This window comes from Pholis gunnellus (genome assembly GCF_910591455.1).
Source record: "Pholis gunnellus genome assembly, chromosome: 2".
Taxonomy (NCBI): Eukaryota; Metazoa; Chordata; class Actinopteri; order Perciformes; family Pholidae; genus Pholis; species Pholis gunnellus.
In genome coordinates this window covers 4,577,286-4,602,609 of record NC_136536.1, presented here as the reverse complement: position 1 = coordinate 4,602,609, position 25,324 = coordinate 4,577,286, and the positions used below count along the sequence as shown (strand labels likewise).

Here is a 25,324-nt window from a genome sequence, read left to right as displayed (position 1 = left end):
GGCCGGCCGGCTCTTTTTTTTTTTAGGTTAGATTTCTGTGTGAATTAAAGCACAGTTCAGTCCACACATTGTGCTGTTTTAGAGAAAAGTCCTGCCGGCAGACAGAAAACTGCAGCTCCATCGCTATTCCAGCGAAAGCCTCGTCTGTTTGAAGCAAAACAAGTTGCGAGAGTGCAGTCTCTCTTTGCTCCCATTTATGTTGAATCCTTTGGCATTTCAGCTTCGGCTCTGTAAATGATCCCCTGATACTTTTACATCTAATACAGCAACACATTTGGCCTGGATTAGTGTTTGAATTGATTGGAAACACTTTGCTTGCTGGTGTTGTTTTGAGACACACTTTCGAGAGAGAGAGAGGTTACGACCTCCACAACAACAACCGAGAAAAAGCTTTATTCTCTTCATTGTCATCTCTACAATAACGGGGGAGGGGGGGGGGGGCTTTATAATCCCTGCTTCTGTTTCCCCGACTCTCTGTGGAAAACTAAAAAAGGGAAATAAAAGCCACGGACCACGCCGAGGCTCTCCTCCAGAATACCTCCAGTTACTCTCTATGCTGCAGTTCTCAGGCAAGCTACTCCGGTCCTTATACGTGTCCGAACAAACATGTTCAATAAGACTAATACACAGTCGTGGATTCATCACCCCCAAGCAAAACAATTTCAGATTTCAATTAGCCTGAGACACTCCCAATTAAAACAGCTGCCATCCATCACAATACACGAGCGCACAAGTAAACGGGCACAAATAACAACAGCACTTTCCAAAAGTGTTCACCGGTAGACAAGAGCAACTTTCATCGCGATAAGAGTGTCGGACTGCTCCTCCGCTGTGGGCTTTTGGTCGTGCGCTAGTCCAGGTTCACTGTATGAATGAGTGCAGCACAAGAGCGCAGGAACATCTTATCATCAGACATTCACACTGAAGAACAATCCGATAAAAAGCAGGTCACCGAGGCTGCCGAGCGCCCGTCTGCCTATCTCGCTCAGGTTCTAATCACATCTGAATGAAACCGTCCATTCTGATTACAGAACAGCGGACCAATTAAACACCTCCATGATGTTGTTCCTCCTCTCTCATTAGCCACGGAGTGTGTATGAGAATAATCCCCTCATCACCGACAGGGCCAATCTCTCTCCCTCCACACACACACACACAAACAAACTTCTATCAAACCAGTGCAAAGCAATCCTTCGGGAGCAAGTCTTATTTATTTTATTCATTTATTTATTTATTTATAGCGCCAGGGCCAAGTTCAGTGGCTTTTCAATTATTAATGATAATGAAACCTACCGGGCCATGTAACACCGAACATTTTAAACAGCCATGCTCACTCGTGTCATGGTGTGGCATATTAACGGGGTGAGAGATGTAAGAGAGTCTGCCGCGTGCTGTCAGCAGAGTGCTGTGTTGGCAGTTTGCAGCGACTTTCAAGCAGCTCTGGTACAAAAAAGGTAACCCGGAGCCAAGATAAATCATGTGACAAATCATGCGACTTGAAACTGGCTTCACTTTAAAGAGATGCCACTGAATAATTACACTTAGATGCTTTTACTATATCCATGGGGGGAGCATTAGAGGCGGCAGGATACCGTTTTTACTGCTCCATTGTCTTTGGGGAGGACAGCAGTGGAGCTCTATTAAAGAAATATTTTAGAATTGCACAACTTGAAACTAAGTGACATTTAAACGGTGGATTCAAACCACATAAATCAAATCTTAACGCTATGAATTCAGTGTTGATTCATTTTCCGCAGCATTAAGTGATAATTACATTTCACATTCAAGGCGTTCAGTTGTCATAAGATTGGAATCTGTACGACCTTTCTTTGCTTCCAAAATTAACCGCGCAACACAGTGTTGGAGGAGGAGCTACATTCATTACTGTGTACAGGACGAGCAGCACGTATCTGGTTACTGCGGTGGTCTTCCTTGAATGCAGATGAGCCTGTCTTCTATAGTATGTTTGTTTATGAGCTTTGTAGTGGAACTACTTTGAGGTGTTGCAACAGCTCCCACTTACTTGCTAAACCCCCCGTGGGCCCGTTCCACAAAACGAGAGAAGAAAAGTGGTCAATCCAGAACCTGACATGAAAGGACCTAATAAATGAGGCTAATTTGAGTCAGGTTTAAGTAGTTAAGTGAATTAAGTGTGCGCAGCCCGTGTGTGTGTGTGTGTGGGGGGGGGGGGGGGGGGGGGGTTAGATGATGTGGAACACTGTGATTGGCTTATTAAAGTCCAAACAAGTAAGTTTGTGCATGTGGGCAGAGTCAGATGGTAGTAATCATAGATCTAGACGTCCTATTGAGTCCATTGAAATGTTCTGGGGATCTCAACTTTAAAATGTAAAAAAAATATTTTGATAAACTCATTAGATCTTGGGCAGAATATATATATATATATATATATATATATATATATATATATAAATAAACATTCGCACGGACAAGGCACTGAACCCCTAACATCTGCGGGGGGCCTGACCATGTAGTGACCTTAATAAAGCAATTCTTCTTGTTCTACGTTTTTAATGTAATTACATCATTAATTTTTTTTATTGAACACTCTTTGTAATGTCCAACAATGCAAAGGGTTTTGGATTAACTGCTTTGTCATTGGATCCGTTTATTGATGAATTCAGTAATCCCCTTATAAAAGGTATTTCCTCTTTCATTGTCCAATTACATATAATTGAATAAACTGTTCTACAATCACTGTCAGCCCCGCATAAAACACTTGTACATCTTGTCCAATCTACACGTCCAGCCTTGCTATCTTGATACAGATAGAGGAGTCAAACGTTGAGCAGCTTACCATCAGCAGCACCACCTGACACAGTGGAAGACGAGCTGCTCTTGGAGCGTTTCACTAATTTGCAGGATCGGTGCCATCACGTCTACTCCTCAAAGCTAAGCAAAAGTCTGCAGTCACTTTAATTCCGAAATATCACGGCTTTTGCATTCAACCCGTAAATGCAGCCGCCAAACAAGTCACACAATCCAAAAACGTGTTGGTGGAGATGTCCACAACGTGAAGACGGAACCTCTGCGCATACAGTCAGCACAATAACAGTTTTTGGCACGCCAGCTTCATATTAACGAGGGGGAAGGCGTCTACGAACCGAATTCACAACCAAGAACGACATGCAGAGGGCTGCTGCCATTTGGGCGGTTTCCAGCCACATCAGAGCATCAATTTGGTGAGATGGGATTGTTTGCTGCTGAAGTCTTGTCTTTCCACTGCTTTTAGATTCTACCAGCAACAACAGCAGCAGCACTAGCGAGATATGGAAACAATGATACAACAAGAGGAGCTATCGATATACTGCAGCATTGCATCTGTTCAGGTGAGGGAAACCCATTTCCACAATTAATGTTCATTACACTGGGGAATAATGGAGAGTATTATCAATTATATCACTATACCGCACACAACAGTAAGATTTCAAAAGGTGAAAAAAAAAGAGCAAACTAACTAAACTTTTCTGTTTTGGATTGTGCTGCATGAGGCTGAATGCGGGTGGTGGCAGTGAAACTGATTGCTTGCTGGTTACAGAGACGTGTGTGCTTAAAGAACTAAATGCTCCATTGTGGAACAACACTTTATGAGTCACGACTTACATAACTGAACACTGACTTTTTTTTATTATTTCAGGAAATCCCTCTTTTGTCTACAAGTAATTTCACCCGAGCAAAAGTTTTGTAACTAAAAAAAAACAAAAGTCTTCGACTAACATTTATCACAGCATATAGAGGTTTAGAGTCTGATTAATATTAGGCAATCTCCATAAAACCCTAAAACAAAAAAGTATTAAACATTGATGATCTATTTTTATTGAAGTGATTTGTATTAAATTTTAATATAACCTATTTTCTGAGAGGATTTTTTTCCTGTCCTTTGGTACGCTAATGTTGGTGAGGCTGCTCACGCACGTCTCTCACTCTTGCGTGCACAAACGCTTCTTTACATTCGCTGTGATAGTACAAAGACAAAGACTGGCACACTTCTCCGGGCTGTGGCCCACTGGATTCGCTTCAAATTTGCGATAGGACATTTAGAGCGGAAAAAAAGGCGGCCTGGGGAGCGCAGACAGTGGAGCACCTAAGGAAAGGAACGACATGGCCTGGAAAATTGTTCCTAAAACACGGGAGAGGCTCGGCTACACTCGCTACAACTTGTCTAGACACTAGTAGACACCCTAATACACTGCTACAGAGGCTGTTTGGATCCCACAGCGAGGCATCCCTAAAGAGAGGAGCTGCCGACAAGCAGTGTTTGCCAGTAAGAGAAGCCCATCTACTCTCTACATGCAAGCCATACATCTTAGCTGAGTTCACAGCAATGATGAGAGTTGATGAGTTTATACACGGTTTTAAAATCAGCCCAGCATGGGGACCGAGGTTCCCGTGAAACCAAGCCAATAGGACACTGGACACTACGCCGGCATTAAATATCCCACAATGCAACGCAGTAGTGATGACATCATTCAGAACTCACAATACAAATATTGAGTAAGTAGCGCATAGTCAGGGTTTTTCCAAGGGTTCTTTGTAACAATAATGCTGTGTTTACACTAAGAACGACTACAAGTCCTTTTCAATAGAAAATAAGACATGAAGCTACAAACTGACGCCCGACACTTGTCGTTTTGCGTGACTGGCGTGACGTGCTACATAGAAGTTGAGCTGGTCTCAACCTGTTTCTGCGCTCCAATGAAGAGCAAACAACAAAGAGCAAACCAATCTTTTGTTATTGGTTCACCGTGTTCCGTTCCATCTGAAATAAAGACAAATGCAGTTATCCAGTTCCCCGGTGCCGTCTATCGACATAACTACGTCAACGAGCACTTGAGCAACACTTTTAACGGCGGCTCCCCGACAACGTAGCAAGCCACGTTTGGCCGTTTTGTTGCTTTTGTAACTCGTAGTATAAACACAGCATGTGGGTTCCATTAAAAACCCTGTTGAATGAAAGCGTTCTTCATGGATTCTTGAAAGCTGCGATTGTGAACCATGATCACTGTGGGGTTTATGCACCACTTCAGACTAGACCCTTTAGGAGGCTCATGAGGAACCCTCTGTGGGTTCTAGACGAGACAAGTGGAATATAAAAAGGATTCTCGGTAAAAACCCCCCTGAGGTGAGATCTGGTTCGCACCCTTTGAAAGAGGAAAGGTTCTGGAATGAAGGGTTTTGGGAAGAACCATTGCACCACAGAAGGGTTCTCTGTATAACCTCTCATAGGGGGGGTTCTGGGTGGAGCCTATCATAGATGGTTCTATGTACAACCCTTAATGCTGTTGGAAAGGGTTCCAGGCGGAACCTTTGTAAAAAGGTTCTATCAGGATTCAAAAGGGGTTCTTCGACGGGGACAAGCAGAGTACTCTGAACACCTTTATTTCTAAGAGTGTACAAACCTCCAGGCGCTAAGGTTCCCACAGCGAACAAGCCGACAACAGCGGAATGTGACCTTGCACTGCACATGACATAAAATCCTATATATCACTTCCTCACCACTGTAATATCCACAAACGACAGCAACAGGCACCGCATCAGGCCCGCCTCAGTCCTTCAGACGGAGGAGAACCACTCTCTCTCTGGCTCGCACCTTGATGCCGGGATATTCACCTTTATACACTCGAGTCACAAGACTTATATAACCCCCATGTCTTCAACTAAGCCTTTCCCACCCAGGATTTAGAAGCCCTTTACGACAGAATGGTCACAACATTCAGGCAGGTGTACAATCCTGAGCAGATGGCAACAGTCTAACATTAACATACCGGACTATTCTGGAGGAGTCAAATTCAGACCTGGAAGACAGAAAAAAAAACACTGGTTCATCGATTTTGTTGCGCAGGTAGAAACGAGAATGCTGCAGGATGCGAGTAATGCAGCTAAAGACACGCACAGTAACAAAATGCCCCAATGACCACCATCACTTGATTCAGCAACTTCATTACAGCAGCCAAGTTTAACTATCTGGCAATGAGGGGTGCAACGATCTTAATCAATCTATCCGGCATCCGAAGAAATGGCCGCACTTTAAATTACAGCTACAACTTAGTGACATTCTCAAAGTGACATTGATATTCCACTGGGTGTGTAATAAATGTATTCACTGGCAATGCAGTACGTACTATAAATGCAGCATCTTGCCTTTGCAGATGTGCTTCGGTGTTGATTAAACTTTATGGTCATGTTTGAGGCCGTAGTCATTTGTTGTATTTGACTGAGTGGAGTTTCTGTTATTGTGATCACTTATGTAAGAGAACAAAAGGTGGACAAAACAGTAGAAACACCTCAAGGTTTCAAATATCACTATTGAATAGGTCCCACAATGCAAGGCTTCTCACGTTAAGGACATTATTACATGCGTTAACTAAATCAATGACGGCTGAATTCCATTTAGCTGCTTCTGTTTAAGTGTCCTGGTATCATGTTATAATAAGCGGGGAGGCAAACTTCGTTCTGGAAGTAAAACTTAAGAATTACTTTTAAAATCTTGGGTGATTCATAGTTGCATAGGAGCACTTACACAGCTTGAAACTCTCACATTTAATACATTGCTACAACAGAAAATACCAGAAAAGTTCTTCAGTAAAAAGTTGAAGGTACAAGTCTCTGGACATGAAGTCAACTCCGACTCCCATGGTGCTATGTAAGCAACCAACAGCCGGTCATTGAGCTTAAAATTGTGTCATGCGAGTCGCTAACGGCGGGTGAAACATTAGATTACAATGTTGGGAAAACTGACGACACAATCTGCAACTTAACATCAATGTAACTTTTTGGGGGGTACATTTTGGATGCATGCCTTTTCTCCGTAGCAATGGCTGCCGAGGCTCATGGGTATTGTAGTATTTAGAGACATGCCAAACTGACCAAAGACCTTTTCTCCGAAAAGAAGTTTAAAATAATCAAAACTTGTAATCATAACATAAAATGTATACGAGTTTTACTTTATCCAGGAGACTCCTGTGTTCAAGGATAAAATAATCTTGTGCATGTCGGTTGTTACTTCCATCTTTAGTGTAATTACCACCTGTGGTACTCCTAGTAAAACAAGACAAAGTGTTTGCTGTGATAAAGGCCTATTATGTTTTACAGGTGTAATAAAATGTTTAGTTAATACTGCTTGAATACTTTAGTATATTTTGGGTACATACTTTAGAACAAAGTTCTAAACAAGAGATAAAGAACCTTGTAAAAACACATCACTTCAACATAAAACCATGTATGTTATACATGTCATACGCTCCGTGCTCTCCATTTGTGTCATGAAATTTGGTGGGCACTTTTAGAGAGAGAGAGAGGCTGCAGTAAATGCCACTCCGACAGCAGGAAAGTGCTCTTTACCTCAGAGAAATAAAATGTAGCCAGTTCTGTGAACCACAGCACTAAGGGGCAATAAAGCTACTGCATGGCTGCATCAGGGCAAATTTATGAGCCCTGTTGTCACCTTATTTCACTTTTCACATGGAGAAAACAATGGAGGAATTCATAGTGAGAAGACAGTACAGCGACGGACTCCATCATTAGGTGCTGTAGCTGCAAAGGGTGTTCTTATAAAGGGGTGTACGGTTCAGCTTTTTGTTGGGTTGGCTTGAAGGAATAATGATCCCTGTTGTATAATGCTGCGTCTAATTCTCTGTTGGGCTGAGTGATTCCTTTCCTCCTATCTCATCACTCTTACTTGTTTGTTTTTCGCTGCTGTTAGCCGTGCACCTTTCTCTTCACTCCAGAATCTCTCTTGCGTTACCTAAACACCTGCTTCCTTTTTGTCCTGTGTATCGGCAAAGACGACCGGGCATCCTTTAATTATTCCATAAGGAACTTGATACCGCTGGTGTTTTCATTAGGAGCAAAACCCATTATGACTGTGGAATACGACTGAGGTGAAAACTAGAGCTGGGTCAATATAACGCAGCGGTAGGATGAGATTCATTGACACACGCATGCTGCAGTCCAGATCCAATGGCAATTACGGAAGCTATCGATTACTGTGTATACAATGCATCACCGAAAAAAGGAATGGTCAGATCCAAACCATATTTCATAAATGTTTTGCTGAATGATATTTCCATCTGTTATGCTGATTGCACCCAGCCATGCAGACCGAAGATCCTCAGAGGAGGCCAGAGCAAGGAAGCAGTGCTCAGAACCCTGGACAGCTCCTCTGTCCTGCAAGAAAGGCCACCGCAAACTACTACTACTACTACTGACCTACACAAATCCTGATCTGGGTCATGCCTAGATTGTTAGTTTTCCTCAAGATTGTCACACTGTAAAGAAAAACAGATGGGACACAGTTTGAGTTGTTATCGTTCATTGGTATTCAAGCGGAACCTTCATCACTTCATGCACTTGATTTCCAAGCCGCTGGCTTGTTAAGTTAAGGCTTCAGGTGGCAAAAGAGGCCGTACTTTACTTTCATTTATCTTCTCCTTTTCAGAATTTGTAATACCTGCAGCACTGCGGTTTGCACGAGTCGCCTCCTTGAGTGAACCTGAATCAATAGAGCTCGGTCTGAACCACTAGGAGTAGTGCTGATTGGATTTGAGGTAAATTGCCATAGTTTTGGTGTAACCTTGAAATGTAGGAGGTTGAGACGAAGTGAAAGCGCTCTTTCAGAGTTAATGGTTATAAAGGAGAGGCACATTGATTGAGTGTAAATTCATTTTGCTTTCAGTCTCGACAAAGCTCATTTGTCTAGTCATGAATAAATTCCACATTTGATGACATAATGTAAGCAGGATCTATCATCCTGATGATGATGAACGAAAACCAAACAGTTATTTTTCTTCTGCACTGCGCCGACACACCGGCTACTGAGGTTCTTTCAGGTGCGTTCCCGACGCCTTTTAAATAATGCATGAAATGCCAAATCCCATTGGAGGTATCATTCCAGAGGAAGGCCTCCACAAGCTGTGAGATTGGTTTCTCCCACAAGCCAGATCTCCGATGGCAGAAATAAGACTTATAACCCAGCTGCTCCCTTAAAACCAAAATGTTACACTGCTGTCTTTACCGACATGTCAGTGTCTCCAACCTGCCCTTTACCTCGCTGCGTTTAACTCTGCGTGTGTCCCTTGCATTGTATTCATTTTTTTTTTTCTCACCCCGTGGCTCTGTTGCAATGAGGACAGCCGGTTTCCTGTTGTGAGGGAGGAAACGGACAGAGGGCACGCCCGGCGCAAAAAAAACAAAAAAAATAAAAATTGCTGACTCAGGGTTTATCAATCTGCCTTTCTGCAAGAGTAAGTGCAACTGGACACGGTTGCAGAAGTGCACTAGTCTGCTCATTTAATCATAGCTCCCTGCTTGGGCTTCCAATGAACTGCATGTACTGTAGGCCACACAGCTGCAGTGATTCACACGTCAACATCTCGCTGCCCATGCGTCCCCGTTTCGTACGTGTCCGTGGCCTATTTTTAGAATTTCTGTACTTTCAAATACAGTACCGCGTCTCATGAAGGCTTGGATACTTTCCCCTAAAGCCGTTTTACTTTCCTCGCCTTCTTTCAGAAAAAGAGCAGCTCCAATGTAATTATAAACCCATTATTTGTTTTTCGCTGTAAAATATTGAGTAGGTTTAAGCCTTGAAGAAATGGCTTCCAGCACTTCATCACGTTACCGCCCTTATTATAGCAATGAGGAAAAACAAGTGCTAAGGCAATAAAGGAAATGCATGTGAGGCTATTTCCTTTCCTGTTCAGAAGAAAAATCAGAGGTAATTACAGATTGTCCGAGGTGTGTGTGATTGATGGTATGTTTTCCAAGTCAGAAGGATTTTTTTAAGTGTGTACCGGAGATCAGACTGCATGCAAAACATTGCTGTATTACACGTTTCTCTTGTTATGTTACATTCCTTTTGCCTAACATTTTGCATCCTATAACTTTGAAATCAAGACCATCAACCCTTACTTCCATCTCTGACTATATGCTGGAGCTAAGGAACTACATTATGAACTTTGCAGAGTCCTTAACTGAACTGCTTAGACCAGAGCTATTTCCAACAGTTACCAACAGTTATTGGGTTTACGCCTCCAGCTTTGGAAAACCAGCCCCTCCGAGCTGTAATGAAAAATAATAAATCACATCCGAAGTAACACTGGATTTACAAAAACTTTCTACAGAAAACGAGAAAAGTACCTTTCGCAATCGCGCGGCTCCCGCTTCAATTTACAACAATGTCAACCAGGTGAGCAACGACTTGACCCGGCGGTCTGCTAGAACAGCTCATTCCCGCTGGCAGGTTCCACAGAGGAACACTGTGAAGCTTGTCGTTATTGTGCAGTAGTTATTTCATAGTTATCAGTACTTTATTGGATTCCGTTTCTCTCAAAAAGAACACTGCAGTCGTGATCGAGCACTTCTCCCGGCGTTCGATGTAGCTTTTGTTCTTGCTCGTCTGAGGATGTGTGTCTTTATGTGGGCTTCCCTTGGTTTAGGGCTCTTTCCTCAGTCCAGTGCATAAATTAAAGGGCATTCATCATGCGTTGTGGCTCCACGATGCACCACATACTTGTGGCATTCATATTGCTAAATGATCTGTATTAATCAGCAACTAATTAGAGGCAGAAATATGTCCGGCTAAGCAGATCTAATGAGTCGGTCCAGGCCTCTGAAGCGGTTTGCTTCTCATGGATGCTGTCAAATTATGTATCTCTAAAAGGAGTTAGTGGTGCGTGACCCCCACTGGCTGTCTGGCCCAGCAGTCCTTCACACTCTCTCACACTCACACACACACACATTTGTATTCTGCTCAAAACAATCCACCTGCTTCTTTCACCCACTTTCATTTCCCATCGTGTACTCATCCGACGTTGCCCTAATAGTCAATTCATTATTTAGACAAATACCAAGGCGCATGAAATGCACCGGCAGTGCTTCTGGACCTTTAGGAATTTATACTGACTTTGTCACTCATCAGTATGAGTCTTTGGAAGACATTTTATCTGCCGTGGCTGCATTTATGTTACGCATGTCACAGTAAATAATCTGTTATTTCAGGCCAAAAAGCCTAGTGACAATACCAAGTTGTGCTCAGTCTCAGTATTTCAAATATAAAATGTAATTCAGTTATTTCAATATTTTTATTTCGATAAGATCCGAATCTAAGATCCCTGACACACTTGTTGATGCCGAACAAGGGTGGACTGCTTATCTTTCTACCTCAAGTACCATATCTAGCACAGAGCGAGGTGGGTACAAGAAAAACGTTCACCCTGGCAACATTCCTGAACATATTTGCTCGGATTTAGATCAGCCCTCAGAATCTCCAGGGTTACACAGAACACAAACAGCAGAGCTCACCAGCAGCTCGAGTGGAAACACCTCAGAGTGGAATCTATGGAAACATGTCGAACCAGCCAAGTCGCTCACTCAGCCAATGGAAGGTAGACGACAGTAAAACAGCAAAAAAACGAGATACGAGAATGAGCAAAAACCAGGCAGCAACCTCACGGTCTCCAAACTGTAAGCGAACGTGGAAGTGCCTTAAACTTGCATTCTCTCTAATGGCCATCAGGGGGCGACTATTCTGAGGAAGTCTGGTTGTATAGAAGTCTATGAGAAAATGACTACTTCTCACTCGATTTATTCCCTCAGTAAACATTGTAAACATGAGTTTATGGTCTCAATCTCCAGTTTCAAGTCTTCTTCGAAACAGCATGATGTTCATTTCGTAAATTATGGTCCATTTAGAGTCAAATAGACCATGAAGCACAGTATGCTTTAGGGTGAGGCTACATTGTGATTGACAGGCCTCTACCACGCTGTTGTCTGTGTTTATGTCTTGCAACTTTAACCCTTTCAAAGTTTCTTTTCAGTTCATGAAAGTTAATTGTAACCGTTTGGTCCGCTAAAAGTGTAACAACAACAACAAATATTAGTTGTCAAAGACCCAGTCAGCTGTGAAGGAGTAACATTTACCTGTGATATGTGAGCAGTAAGGCTGCAACTGTGTTTAGGTGTTGAGTCAGCCTCCACCGGCCTCAAACACACACACACACACACACACTTGGGAGAAAACTAGTGGCAGCCTTTCAAACAGCTCTCCACAGGTACTATGCTACAAATTGCCTTCGATTTAGCTGCTGCATCAGCTGGTTTTGACAGCTGCAAGGTGGATAATTGGTTCAACTGTGAAGAAATAAAGAATGAACAGGCGTCCGTGCTTTGGCCTCGTGGCCGCTCAAAGTGTGCTGCTTTCGTGTCGATCACAGCTTGTGATGACAAAAGGAGGGATTGAAAGAGATTTGGAGACTGTACATCAAATTAACAGCGTTATATGTATCAAAGAAAGTTACTTTTGCTTTCTTACTGAGATCAAACCAAATGATGTAAACAACCAGTAAGAATGTTTTATGGTAACATAATGCGATGAAATTATAGCATTTGATAGCAATATAGCAATGTAAAAGAACAGAGCTTTCTATTACAGTCTATGCAATTCTTTTAATTAGTTTATCAAAAAAAAAAAGCTGTTTAACATTTGGGGAATGTGCTACACAAGATTCTCCAAATCCACCATATGATTTGACTTTTGAGTTTAACGTCACGAATAAATCTGTGATCACTAACACTGGTCGCAAATTGGGGCTTAAGTTCAAGCCAGGTCTTTGCATTACAAGACCTTTTTTTATGTATATTTAAGATCTTTTTAAAATCAAAATGTGTTATACAAGTAGGCTTTGCGCATATTGTAACATTAGTGCGTGTACAGTTTAAGCCATTTCTCGGTGAAAAAAAAGCTACAACTCCTCAAAACCCGAGCCCGGTTCCTGTGTCTTGCTTTCTTGCCGTGTCTTCCCGGGCCCCACAACTTTTCTGGCGGAAACCCTGAAAGCCATACATGTCCATAATCACACCTTATTAACACACGCATGTGGTTATTTATCCCTCAAGTTCCTATGTGTAGCTCATACAGGCAACATGCAAATGAGGCAAACGGCTCTGCTTTCACACCGTGTTGGCTTGTTTCCCGGCTGACAATCAGGAATCTGAGAGTGATCAAAATCCAGAAGCTCAATGTTTTTGGAAACAGATGCCTGAAATGAAGCCACATTATTCTGTACATGCACACCCACAAAAGGAATTTAAATAAACAGTATAAACAAAATGTCAAAGGAATTAATAGCAGGACTATTTTTTCCCTCCTCTCTTGCTTCAATTGAACTGTGGCAGTGGGTTGAGTTCGGTGATTTAAACGCATTACGGTTGCCTGACTCACACCGAGCCGTACCCACCGACCGCCCTCAGTGTGGCCTTTAGAAGCACCATCAGATTGAGGTAAGAGTGCTCGTTAAAGTCATCATTATCCTTTCTCATGGGACAACCAGCTACATCAAAGGACACAAACAAACCTTAACTCCGTCTTAATGGGCCTGATGTGAGGGGACCAGAGGTCAGGGGGTGCCCGGCTTTTCCGCCGGCATTACTGCGGCCGCACTGAGATGCGAGGAGGGTCGGTCCATAACAGATGAACGCAGCCTGCAGTTGATTATGAGTGCAAGTTGCAAATTATCTTTGGTCGTTGCTTGAGATTTATCGGTGGGCCTGAATGCAAATCATCCCCGTGTGGACATTAATCTAGCTGGGGTATTTCATTAGAGGGGGCTTTGCTGGAGAGAGGGAGTTCATGTGCTCGTAAATTTGGTTTGGCACACTGATTGTTCAGCAGATCGCCGGGTAAATGAGTGGACACCGCCAGCCACAAGAAAACAGCTTTCTCCATCATGCTATTATTTTTCTGCCGAGGGGTCCCAGGACACATGCTAAAGACATTACGCTGGCTTTGGGTCAACTATTTATGAACTTGCCAAAACTCCGGTCTACGTGGGGACTTGGAGGCAACCGAGCAAATTACAGTGAAGAAACCAAGAATGCGACCCAAACAGAAGGCCATCTAAAACCACCAGTGACTTTAGAGAGATAATAAAAGAACTGTAATCAAATACCTCAATACATATTGATGAACTTCTGACTATTAACTCAATTCCAAAGTCAGAGATGTACTTTGTCACATCAATGTTGACACAGATCAACGTTGTAATGAAATGTATTTGAAACTAATATTTGTCGTACAGCTTTCTCCATATAATTCCATCAGTATGTCTTTTAAGGAGGACTGCAACTAACAGTTATTTCCATTATCCATTTATTTGAAGATGAAGATTTCTTTGGTCTCTTAAATGTCAGAAAAACACAAAACACAATTCCCCAGAGCCCAAGATGACGTTCTCAAACATCTTGTTTTGTCTGACCAACAGTCCAAAACCCTTGTATACAGTTTACTGCAATGCAAGGCAAGGCAAGTTTATTTGTGAAGCACATTTCAACAACAAGGCAATTCAAAGTGCTTCACATAAAACCATTAAAAGCATCAAAACATAAGGCAAAAGAAAAGGAGATTTAAAAACAATTAAGAACAGTCATTAAAACACTAAAAAGCAGTGAAATAAAATACAGCAGTAAAATGCAGAAATGCAGGAAATTGATTAATATCCTTGAATCTGGTTCAATTAAAAGGCAGCAGCAAACAAGAAAGACAAAGAAACTCAACACATTTTTACTGTAAAGCAAAGTTCAAACAATGAAATCCTAAATGTATTCAGGCTGTTAACCCCACCTCAGAATGTACTGAACACAATGTATTCCAATGTTGATGGAAGTGAAACCAAAAAACAGAAGAGGAACGAGCATAAATGACACACTTTATCAGATCACTGCTCAGAATGAAACCAAAACACGTGTTTTTCCAACACTCATCTTCCATCAAAATCTCTTATTTGCATAATCCTGCAGCTGCTTAAACTTGTAAAAAACGCTTAAGTGCAGGTCTTGAGCATCGAAGCAATTATAGTTTGGAAGCAGCTGAATAAGTGCAATGAATGTAAACAGCTCTACAAAAATAAGATGAACCGGATGCGTCGCTTGTGGATTATCTTTACATGTTTTGTTCGGTTTCTTTCTTGTTTTGTTTGTGTCACCTTCTGGCACACGTCCTGCCCGAGTTCTGGCACAGAATCAGCAACTCGAGAGCTTTTCTGCTCATTTGTCAGCACTGAAACATTGGTATTAGCTCCATAAGGGCATTAACATTGAGCGAGTTGGAATTAGCAATGATTTGTCACATTGTTCATCAATATTTTATTACTCAAATGTACTTGTGCTTCTTCACTGACTGGAATTCATATTGAATTGAAATGACTGCCTGTAAAAACACTGCCTACGTACTCAAATCTAATCAACTCATCATCCTCTAAATCTAACACCAGAGGTTATTTGAGACATAACACTCGTCTGCATGCAACATCCAAACTGTCTAGTGTGGTGTAATAGGTAGCAACTTCCCTTTCAGTTGAAAGATCTACGTTTGGATCCCGTTTTAATATACTTAGAAAACTCCAAACAAAGCTGTGCAGAAAACGCCACATCAGCTCTTTGTCATCCGCAGCTGAGGACGTTATCTCTCCAGCGATCACGTCAGCGTCCCAAATATTGTTTACCCTCGGTTGGATAGCTGGGCCACGGGACGAAGTTTGAATGCTAAATGTGGGCTGGCAGATGCATCCACCGGCAACCCGAGATAAGAAGTGAAAGCGCCGGCAGGCGGACGCTGATCCACACAAAACCCCAGAGGACAGGTTCACACCACCGGGGCTCCGCTCTGATTAAACCACCAGCCTTCTCCTGCGTCATGAAAACATTCACCAAGACCGCACGCTTCCACCTTTTTTTTTTAGCTTTGCAACCATATCGCACTCACCGACCAGACAGACCACATGTGTGTATTTGCTCCAAAGCAGTAACTGCTCATTAGAAGTCATTTATCACTCATGTGTGGCACAAATAACTGGCAACTCAATCTTGTATCGCTTTGTCATTTAACTCTGAAGTGAGCACAAGGGATGCAAGTAAAACAAAACACCATTAGGAGAGAAAACTGCATGGGGTCAGCATAAATACCGCTGGACTAAAGGGCTGACAAGGCAGGCAACTCTGGAGCCATGAACAGAGGAAAACTGATATGCGTGTGTGAGTGCTACACCAACCTAACACATGGACTTTAACTTGAACCCAGGAAACTGTTGAACTGTTAAACAAGAGTTTTAGCTTTTGGGATTTACAGAAACCGGTCCACCGAGCGGCGACTTCTACTCTGCCAATTCGGCTCAAGCAGACACCTGGGAGGGGGGGGTTACAATCACAACCAGGTGGACGAGTTTATGGATCCACATCAGGGTCAGTGCACACCAGGATGACTTCCGATACCTGCGCAGCAGCCGTACATCCTGGGAACCTGACCCGACAAATGTTACCCAGGAGCCTGTTCTGCAGGATTCACCACAGGTTGCACTATCAGTGGTGCTTCGCATTTCCTGCTCACTGTGTTTTGTTTCTAAAAAGAGGGTCAGAGAGGGGGAAAAAAAACTTACAGCCAAAAAAGGAAAAGTCTTCCATTTACAGCCAAACCCAAGATAGCAGCACACAAGCTTATGTATCATTCAGTAGCAGAAACTCTTTATCTGCCACTTGTTTTGGAACAGAATAGGACTCTTTTTCCACGATGAAGTCACTTCATGATTAGGCAAACTGAAAACCGACAGCACGGCTCACATAATTACACACAGCGTAAACAAACGATACACTGTGTATTCAAGAGGACTGGACTATAGGGCTGCATGATTGTAGCCACAAATGAAAATCAAGATTATTTTTTATCAATATTGAGATCAATATCCATCATGATTATTTATTGATTTTAGGTGAAAGAAATATATTTATTGCACTTCCACATTTAAATAAACAGAGCGCGGCTTTCTAGTAACGCGTCGAATGAGCATCGGCCCGATATCCGGTATCGGTATCGCTTCTCTCACATTTATGTTGCGCTAGATTCATGCTAACAAATCTTTGCATCAAAAGAAAAGACTTAAAACAAAGCCAAAAACATCTCGATCGCCACCTGGTGTCTGGATGTTAGTTAAAGAAGCACTTTATTTGATATATGCAGCAGCTACTTATGAGTGGAGCAGTCAACAATATCGCAGTCGATCATGTTTATGTAATCGTGGCGTGTCAAGATTGTGATTGTGATTAACACTCAATGAATTGTGCAGCCCGGTGCAATACAAATATACTCGCTTGCAAACAAAGCTAACTGAAGAGAAAAGGCAAGCTACTGCTTTTACTACTGTGCAAACAGTGTATGACAGCCTGCATGCATTAAACAAAGTGTACAGGTAATGGATTTAAACTATCAAAAGCAAATAAGCAAAAGACTACAAAAAAAGTAACAGAGCTTTGCATAAAGCAGGGTCACTTGAGGCTGTGAATAATGAACTATATAAAAAAAAAAACATCCATAAATTTTGCTTTACTGCATCCTCTCCCCACCATGTTTAACACTCAGCATGAGTTCCTCGTCCTACTAGCAGGTTAATGGCCGGTAATTTATGGAACTGCTTTCCCTGGCTTCCTTACAGTACACCTGTATTTCAGGTCCTGATTAGCCCACACAGCTAGAACCACAACCGCCATGGTAAGACGGAAAAAGGACACGCTTAAGAGGACAAATGTTGCTTCGTCAACATCCTCGACAGAATGTAAAAAATACAAAAACTCAACGTTTTCTTTTCTCCACCAATGTGTCAGTGTCTGTTTAAAACAACATTAGTAGCTGCTGTTTGCAGATGGTGTTGATATCCAGGCTTGTGATCCCTGATTTGCATTTTATCAACGAAGCGAGCATCAACATTTAGGCCGAAAAGTTTGAGTGCATAAAGCCGAGGTAAAGAGAGAGGAAGTGGAGATGTGACAAAGATTTCAAGTGACTCGCACGACAAACATGTGTAATGTTTTCATTCCCAATTGCATTACAAATACATTTTTTTAATGCATAATTCAGTTTTATCAGATATCAAGAAGACTTTGTGTCCACTGCCACAGAGGCTCTATTTAGATACAGCAGTGCTTTTGGGCTAAATGCTAACGTCAGATGCTACCATCGTTTAGCAGGTAATGTTTACCACGTTGGGCATCGTAGTTTAGTGTGTTAGCGTGCTAACATTTGCTAATGAGCAAAACAAAGTACAGGTGAAGCTGAGGCCTATAGGAACTCCTGTGAATCCCTCGGGAAAACCAGAAGTAAAGCTAGGAAACAGACATCTGAGTTGCTCTGGTCGGCTGTTGACACAGTCTCTGACCTCAATAAAAAAAAAAATGGAAGGCTAGGCCGTTTCATTTCCATGCACACACTATTTAAATCCCGTTTTCTCCGTTCTAAAACTCTCAGAATCAGCCTTGATTCTAAACCACTGCATTCCTTAAATTGCTCGCTGCGCTTAAATTACATTTTTTAAATCCTGTATCCTCCATAAAGCACACTTTAATACCAGCGGTCATATTTCATCACGTACACTGGTACTCACAGGCACCTCACCATAACCTCTGTGCCAGTCTACCAGAGCCGGACTGAAATATTGCTTACACACTGTGATCGCACAGACAGAGATAGTGATGGACTGATTTCCCAGGGAAATTAAACAGAATACCCTGCAGTGGCCAGAGAGAGATTTATGAAGGAAAAAAAAAAAAAAAACGGGAGCACGCTAAAGGTCAGTGTTACAGCATGTCCTAATCCCATGGGTCTGGTTTTATAAGTCAGCAAAGACATCCAGTCCATGACTCATCAGTATTGATTTGCTGCCACTGATCTTCATGACACCAACACGCCCTTAGACACAAAGGTCAAGCATGAGCACATGAATCTGCAGACCGTCTACAGCTGAGTTCTGTATGCCAAGGCATTTTGGTGCCGTAGCCAGCAGTGTGAACTTCACCACAAAACTATGCGGGGAGGGTAATCCTCACTATCAGGGTCTTTAGCCTTCCTGATATAATGCTCCGCTACATCTGCTTCGCACTGCTCGGGGCTTAACCCACTGCCTGCAGATAAGGCCGGCCCTAAAACATACTTGCATAACGAATCCATCCCGAGTACATGTCCTTTTTTCCCCCCCAGGAGTTGTAGCTATTGCATTCCATATATCTTGGATTAATGTGCCTGTCCACGCACATGAAATCCTCCTACAGCAGAAGCACATTTCAGACTTCAGTCTGCTGAAGTCAGAGAACCTGACAACAAACAAAAGGTGACAAAGCAGAATGATCAGAAACTATTTTAAAGTCTACATTTAAAAAGCGTAGCAGCCTTTTTGCACTGGTGTGTAGAACCACGGACATGTTTGTATCAGTGTGTACTTTACAGCATATCTCAATCATAACTTAATCATGCTAAATGTTTCATACACAAAGATTTGACATGACTGGAAATTAATCTGTAGAGAAAAACAATTGCTTTGACCATCATCAGTCACGAGGTTAGTGGGTGCTATAGTGAAATGATCTGCATGTTTCCAGATATGGTCAGAAAAAGCTGTGTGCTGTCCAATAATACCTTTTTTCCTGTACAGTACAATTGATCCGTGCGTAAAACCCAAGGACCCATTTTCCATCAATAAAAGGAAAGCATCTGATGCCAAAGTAGTAAGACGCAACTGCGGATCTCAGTGAGGCAGCGTTGGTCTGATTTAGCAATAATTACTTGAATCAAGTAAAAAAAAAATTTCAAACTTTAAATATGTATTATGGAATTATAGTTAAACAGAGATTTATCGACATGGATGAAGATGCGATGTCTTACTTTTCTTGGGCGATGTGCTCCTTTATGGCTCCCAGCGTGACCAGGCTGTTGCTGCCCTGCAGCAGCCTGCAGGTTGCCAGGTGCCGCTGGTACTGCTCCTTCAGACGGGCGTTCTCGGCGCACAAATCGGACACTTGCTGCTCCAGCTCCTCGATCCTTCCCCTCTGCCTCTCCAGCAACTCCTGCTGGGTGTCGATGATCTTGTTGAGCTCCTTCAAATACTCCACAGCCCTGGTAGGGTTCTCGGCGGGGCTTTCCATGTCGCTCCCTAGGTGGTGGTGGTGGTGGTGGTTGCGCGCCGCGGTCGTTCCCTGTTGTTGTGTAGCGGAAGACGGGTCCCCGTGCGGTCCGGGGCTGGGTTTAAGCGCAACAATTCGGTGGGTTGCGTCTCTTACGCCTCGCCATTGTTTTAAGTCGGTGTGCGGGTGATAACTCACAAGCAGAAATACTCCCCCCCTTTGCACGCGCGTTTAACAGTCCCACTGCACGCAAAACTGTAACAAAAAAAAAATGTTTTTTAAAATCACGTATCAAGCTGCAGATATCAGCGCGCGTCAAAAATATCAATCAAAACCGTGACAGACTAGGCTACGTTACGAGGACCGTAGCTGTCTCTCTCCGTGAAGTCCGGCTGTAGGCAGCGCGGTGTGACAGTCTGTTCGGTGGCTCACCTTTAGCTCCATGCTGCTCCCGTGACTTTTCGTAAACAGACGCTGGCTGTCAAGTGGGCGGGGCTTACAACAAGTTTTATGAATCCGCAGGTCGCGTCGGCAGCGACACCGGCTTTGCAGCTGATGCGCGGGGAGGGAGGTGCATTTAGAGCTCGTCGGTTTTCCATCTTTTTTCATGTCAATTCAGAATATGAGGATTAATTCTCGGCGCGCGTGTTCGGTGCACGCAAGCATAACTTTGTTGCATACTGTAGTCCGCCTGTGCGTAATGCTGTAGTCCGGCGGTGCTGCGTCTCTCCTGCAGAGTTGTTTACTATGCTGTGTGTGTGTGTGTGTGTGTGTGTGTGTGTGTGTGTGTGTGTGTGTGTGTGTGTGTATTGCCATGTCAACAGCAGGCTGTACACCCCTCCCTCTGGTGAAATGATCGGAATAGATGCGTGTGTTAGCGTCTAAATCAGAGAGGTCTTAACTGTTCTGCACATCTGTGTGTGTGGCGGGGGAGGGTGGCGGGACTGCAGATTTGCACAGGCAGTGGTCCCACGGGTGCACGAGGGAGCAAACTGCAGCACCGCCGTGTGATAGAAAGAGGGTGATGCTAAAGTTTCATGGGTTGGCCATCACAGATCCCATCTGTCCTGCTTTGACAACTGATATTAAAGATGATTGTAAGCATTTTTATGACCTTTTTTTATAAAGAGGCACTAAAAAAAAAAAGAAAAAGAAAACACTGTGTGTGTGTGTGTGTCAGGAAAAAAACAGTTTTTTAAAAATAGCCCTTGCAGGATATTAGTGGTGGCATTATTCGCTCTGCTCTCTGTGTCTTGTGATCGCTGCCCCATATGGCTGGCTTTGGTATCGAAGCAGCAAACACTCACAACAGAGTATAGTTGTCAAAAACTCACCTTTGTTTTTTTTATCCATTTCAGACTTTTCCTTTTCGTCATTTCTGCTTTTGCATTCCTGGGTTGAAGTTTCAGTGCAGACACACAGAGGGTGAATGCTTTGTGCATGAAATTGAGGGCTCTACCTTTATGGCAGGCTTTACCTCCTGAAGGCTGCACTTGGATGATTCCAGATAACTTGTTTTAATGTGGAGGCAGAGTTGCAGCAAAGCAGTGACAGTGGGCAGCAGTGGAGTACATTGGGTTCTTTCTCTCTGCAGCTTCCTAATCCACATGGCAGGAGGCCAAGGACGGCTGCAAGAGCCTAGACATGCCACCCAGAAGGATGTACAGTAAATGGACTTTGATGGACTTGCATTTATACCTTTCTAGTCTTCTGACCACTCAAAGCGCTGTGCACTATATTAACCCATTCACACACACACACACATTTGTACACTGATGGCAGAGGGCTACCATGCAAGGTGCCCCCTGCCCATCAGGATCTAAACTGATTCACATTCACACACTGATGGTACAGCCATCGGGAGCAATTCGGGGTTCAGAATCTTGCCAAAGACACAGCCATTAACAGCCAATAGTCACCTCCTGGTGCTGCATATCAACACAGCCAAATGCCATACTTAAAGCTAAGGTTGGTAATCTTGAGAAACTAGCAAAAGTACAATAGATTTAGAAAATGATCCAAAAAAGAAACCCAGCTCAGTCTCTCTAACTCTTTTACAATCAAAGCAGATAGCAGCACTAGCAGGTCGGCAACAGGCAGCAACCTTCGGTTCTGAAGAGTGAAGCTAATGCTGAAGTGCCTTAAACTTGCATTATCTCTAATGGCCAGCAGGGGGCGACTCCTCTGGTTGCAAAAAGAAGACCAATTGTATAGAAGTCTATGAGAAAATGACTCTACTTCTGACTTGAAAAAGGGGAAGGAGAGCATCCGTCAACCGGAAGGCCCACCTTCAAACTCATATTCTTTACACCTAAATCCTCCATTTTCATATTTTGTAGTCCAGAAGAACACCATCAAACCATGCAGCTCCATCAGTCATACAAACCGTCAAGTCATAGTAGCACTTGGGAGTTTTGGAAGTACTCCAGCTCATGACTTGTGGGTGAGGAATGCCAGCAACCACAGGATATTAACCACTTCAAAAATAATGCAGCTTGTCATTATTATACTCTTGGGTTCTTTCCCTTCCTTCTTTGGCTGACCGGTCACACGCCGGTGCCGGTGCGGGTGCCAGCCACAGAGATTTATTTTGAGAAATCGCTCATATATTTGCTCCGAGGCAAACCCACGCGGAAGCGCTTCTTACTTCAGCCCTACACAACATTTGTCAGCACTGATGGAAGAAAGAACCCAATCATTTAACCAGCAGAGTGGAAAAAAAATAACGTATTTCTATTTTCAGGGAATGCCAAATACTCTCTGCTGGAACCGACATCACCTCATACAGACGGGGGATTTGTGTGATGGATCTTAATTGGCACACAAGTGGAGAGAGAACATCGTGGGCAATTAAGTATTTGACTTGGTTTGCTGGTATTCCTATGATACATAATTAAAGTCATAAATACAAAAACAAAATAGGTTAGGGAGTTTCCTCAGTGGTGCTCCTGCAACAAATTTAAAACAGCAACATCGGGAGCTTGATTGGGTTTGCACTGGTATTTGTGTCATTTTGTTCATAAAGGATTTTGAAACATGAACGTCAGCCCCTCTCTCATTACACTCCCATTGAGGAAACACTTACATAACCAAAGGGAGCTGTTTAAATATCCACCACTAAAACCAGTTCCTCTAAGTTACAAATTATCAAAGTGTAGAGCTTTCATGGGCTCATAACAGCACCTTCTGTCTTCTCTCACAAACAGAATACTTTCCAGAAGGGACCTTCTCACCCCATCCCGAGGGAGCGGCCTTACCATTCTTGTCAGGTCTCATTCAGTGCTGACAGCACAGTAAGTCATCTGGAACAGTGGCGGTTTCCCTGCACCCAGCTCGACAGGCTGACAGGTGGGGGTTTATGCAACCCGCGTGACACTGCGGTCAGATCAGCAGACACTCGGATCTCCGTGGTCAACCCGGCAGACACTTTTAATTGTAGTGCGCCTCTATGCTGAAATTCATGGTAAACAGATCGGGAGCGAGCGAAGGACTCTGCAAAGTTAGCAGAAAGATTAACGTGAGACAACGTCCGATTTTCAAAATAAGATGTCAGGTTGCTGGAAAGATAATGACATTAATAATATCTGGCTTACTGATATGTTTGTGTTCAGGACATTTCTGACCACATTTAGACAAAAATCAAACATGTTAACTGTACCAATTAAGATATTTTATGAAGTACAGACTGAACTGAAATTGCACCGTCAAATAACTAATTTCTGAAATGTTTAACCTCTCAGAGAGCCCCCTTAGGAGGGGGCTAGGGGGTGGCGACAGAGTACAAACATGTAGTACAAATCACTTCTGAGAACGAATTAAATTATATTTTAAAATATTTCAAAAACCTACATGACGAAGAAATTCTAATAAAATGGACCTCCAGAAAAACAAAACTTTGACTTTTATTTATTTTTTTGCTGGTGGAAATGGGCTTCCATCATTTTCAGATTAGATTTTAGAGGAAATGGTGCATAGTTACAAAATCATTTCACAACAGGTTTATAGCAGACCACCTAAAAAGCCCTTCAAAATCTCATTCATGAGACAATTTATCAGTCCCGAGTGTCGAGGAACTTGGGAAGAGGTCAATCTCATTCATGAGCTCACTTCAAATCACAGTCATGAGACAATTTGTCTCATTTCAAATTAGATTTTAGAGGAAATGGTGCATTGTTACAAAATAATTTCGCAACAGGCTAATAGCAGACCACCTCAAGGTCTCACTCTGAAATAACCAGGACATTCTGATGTAGGATTCCAAGATTAAAGCCCTTCAAAATCTCATGCATGAGCCAACTTCTAGATTTTAAGGGTACCCTCGAGCCCTTGTTGGGGGCACAGCCTGCTCTGCACTACTTACTGGGTTGTGTTTTTTGTTCAGATGTTTCGTTGTACATGTGTATTTGTAAAATAAATACAAAAATAATAATGAAAATAAGCGTTATTTGCACCCCTAAATAACAGACCCCAGAATAAATAAAAGTCCGGTCAGACGGTGTTGGCCCAGAAGTGCATCACACTTCATGTTCTGCTACTTGGCAAATAATTCTGCGGTGCACATTCCAGTCCGCTCGTCTGTCTGGGATTGTGTAGCGTTTGCTGACATGCAGGCGGCTGCTGAGGGCATACAAATGAGCCAGGTGACCGGGCGCCACCACAGCAGTTCAGAGCAGCGTCACAGACAGATGGTAGATATTTGATCAGATGTCGCAGACCTTTACACATCCTCAGGGAGCCAGAGAGACAGACACTCTCCTAATCCCCTCAGTTTGTGTGCACCGCGTCAGACTGGGATGAGAGGACAGGCTTTGACATAAACGGGAAATCAGCCATCGCATACACACAAAATCACAAAAGAGGAACTTTACATTTACCTTGCTTGCATTACTAATTCAATTTCTTGTGCTGCAATCGGTTTTCTTAAGATGCCTCTACTGAGCAGTTACATGTGTTTTTTTTCACATATACACAATAAGCCAGAGTAAGAAATAGTCGACAACAATAAAACTGTGAAAACTTCTGGAAAAAAAAGAATTGAATTGAATAGGAGGATGGATTAGATGTCAACAAGGAGGAAAATAAAGTGCATCAAAGACGAGATAAATGAAACGGCACTGATGCAGAAAATTAATTCACAGATACGTTGGTGTAGAAAAATTGCAGGTTGAGTGAGTGTGAGTGACAGAGTCAGTGTTGCAAGTTGCAGCAAAGCTAGAGTATTTAATTCAGACGGGATCTACATCTGTAGTTCAAGTCATTCAGAAAAAAAAAGATGCTTGCTGTCTGGCGGTGGAAAGATGCTTGATGTTTGTTAAGTGTTATTTTAACGGTTCAAGATAGATTTATAAAACTTTTCCGATGAATAATCACA

General features: G+C 42.8%; 1 protein-coding gene across 1 annotated transcript in view; it reads right to left on the bottom strand.

Moving 5' to 3' along the window:
• Positions 1-20,177, bottom strand: part of LOC306710545 (IQ motif and SEC7 domain-containing protein 1-like) — a gene marked incomplete at its 5' end in the record, with an annotated part of 83,945 nt that extends 63,768 nt beyond the window's left edge. Inside the window, one exon of the mRNA XM_079179168.1 lies at positions 19,715-20,177. Within this exon, the coding sequence (XP_079035294.1) occupies positions 19,715-19,974 (260 nt within the window). The remainder of the gene's footprint in view (positions 1-19,714) is intronic.
• Positions 20,178-25,324: the final 5,147 nt, after the last annotated feature.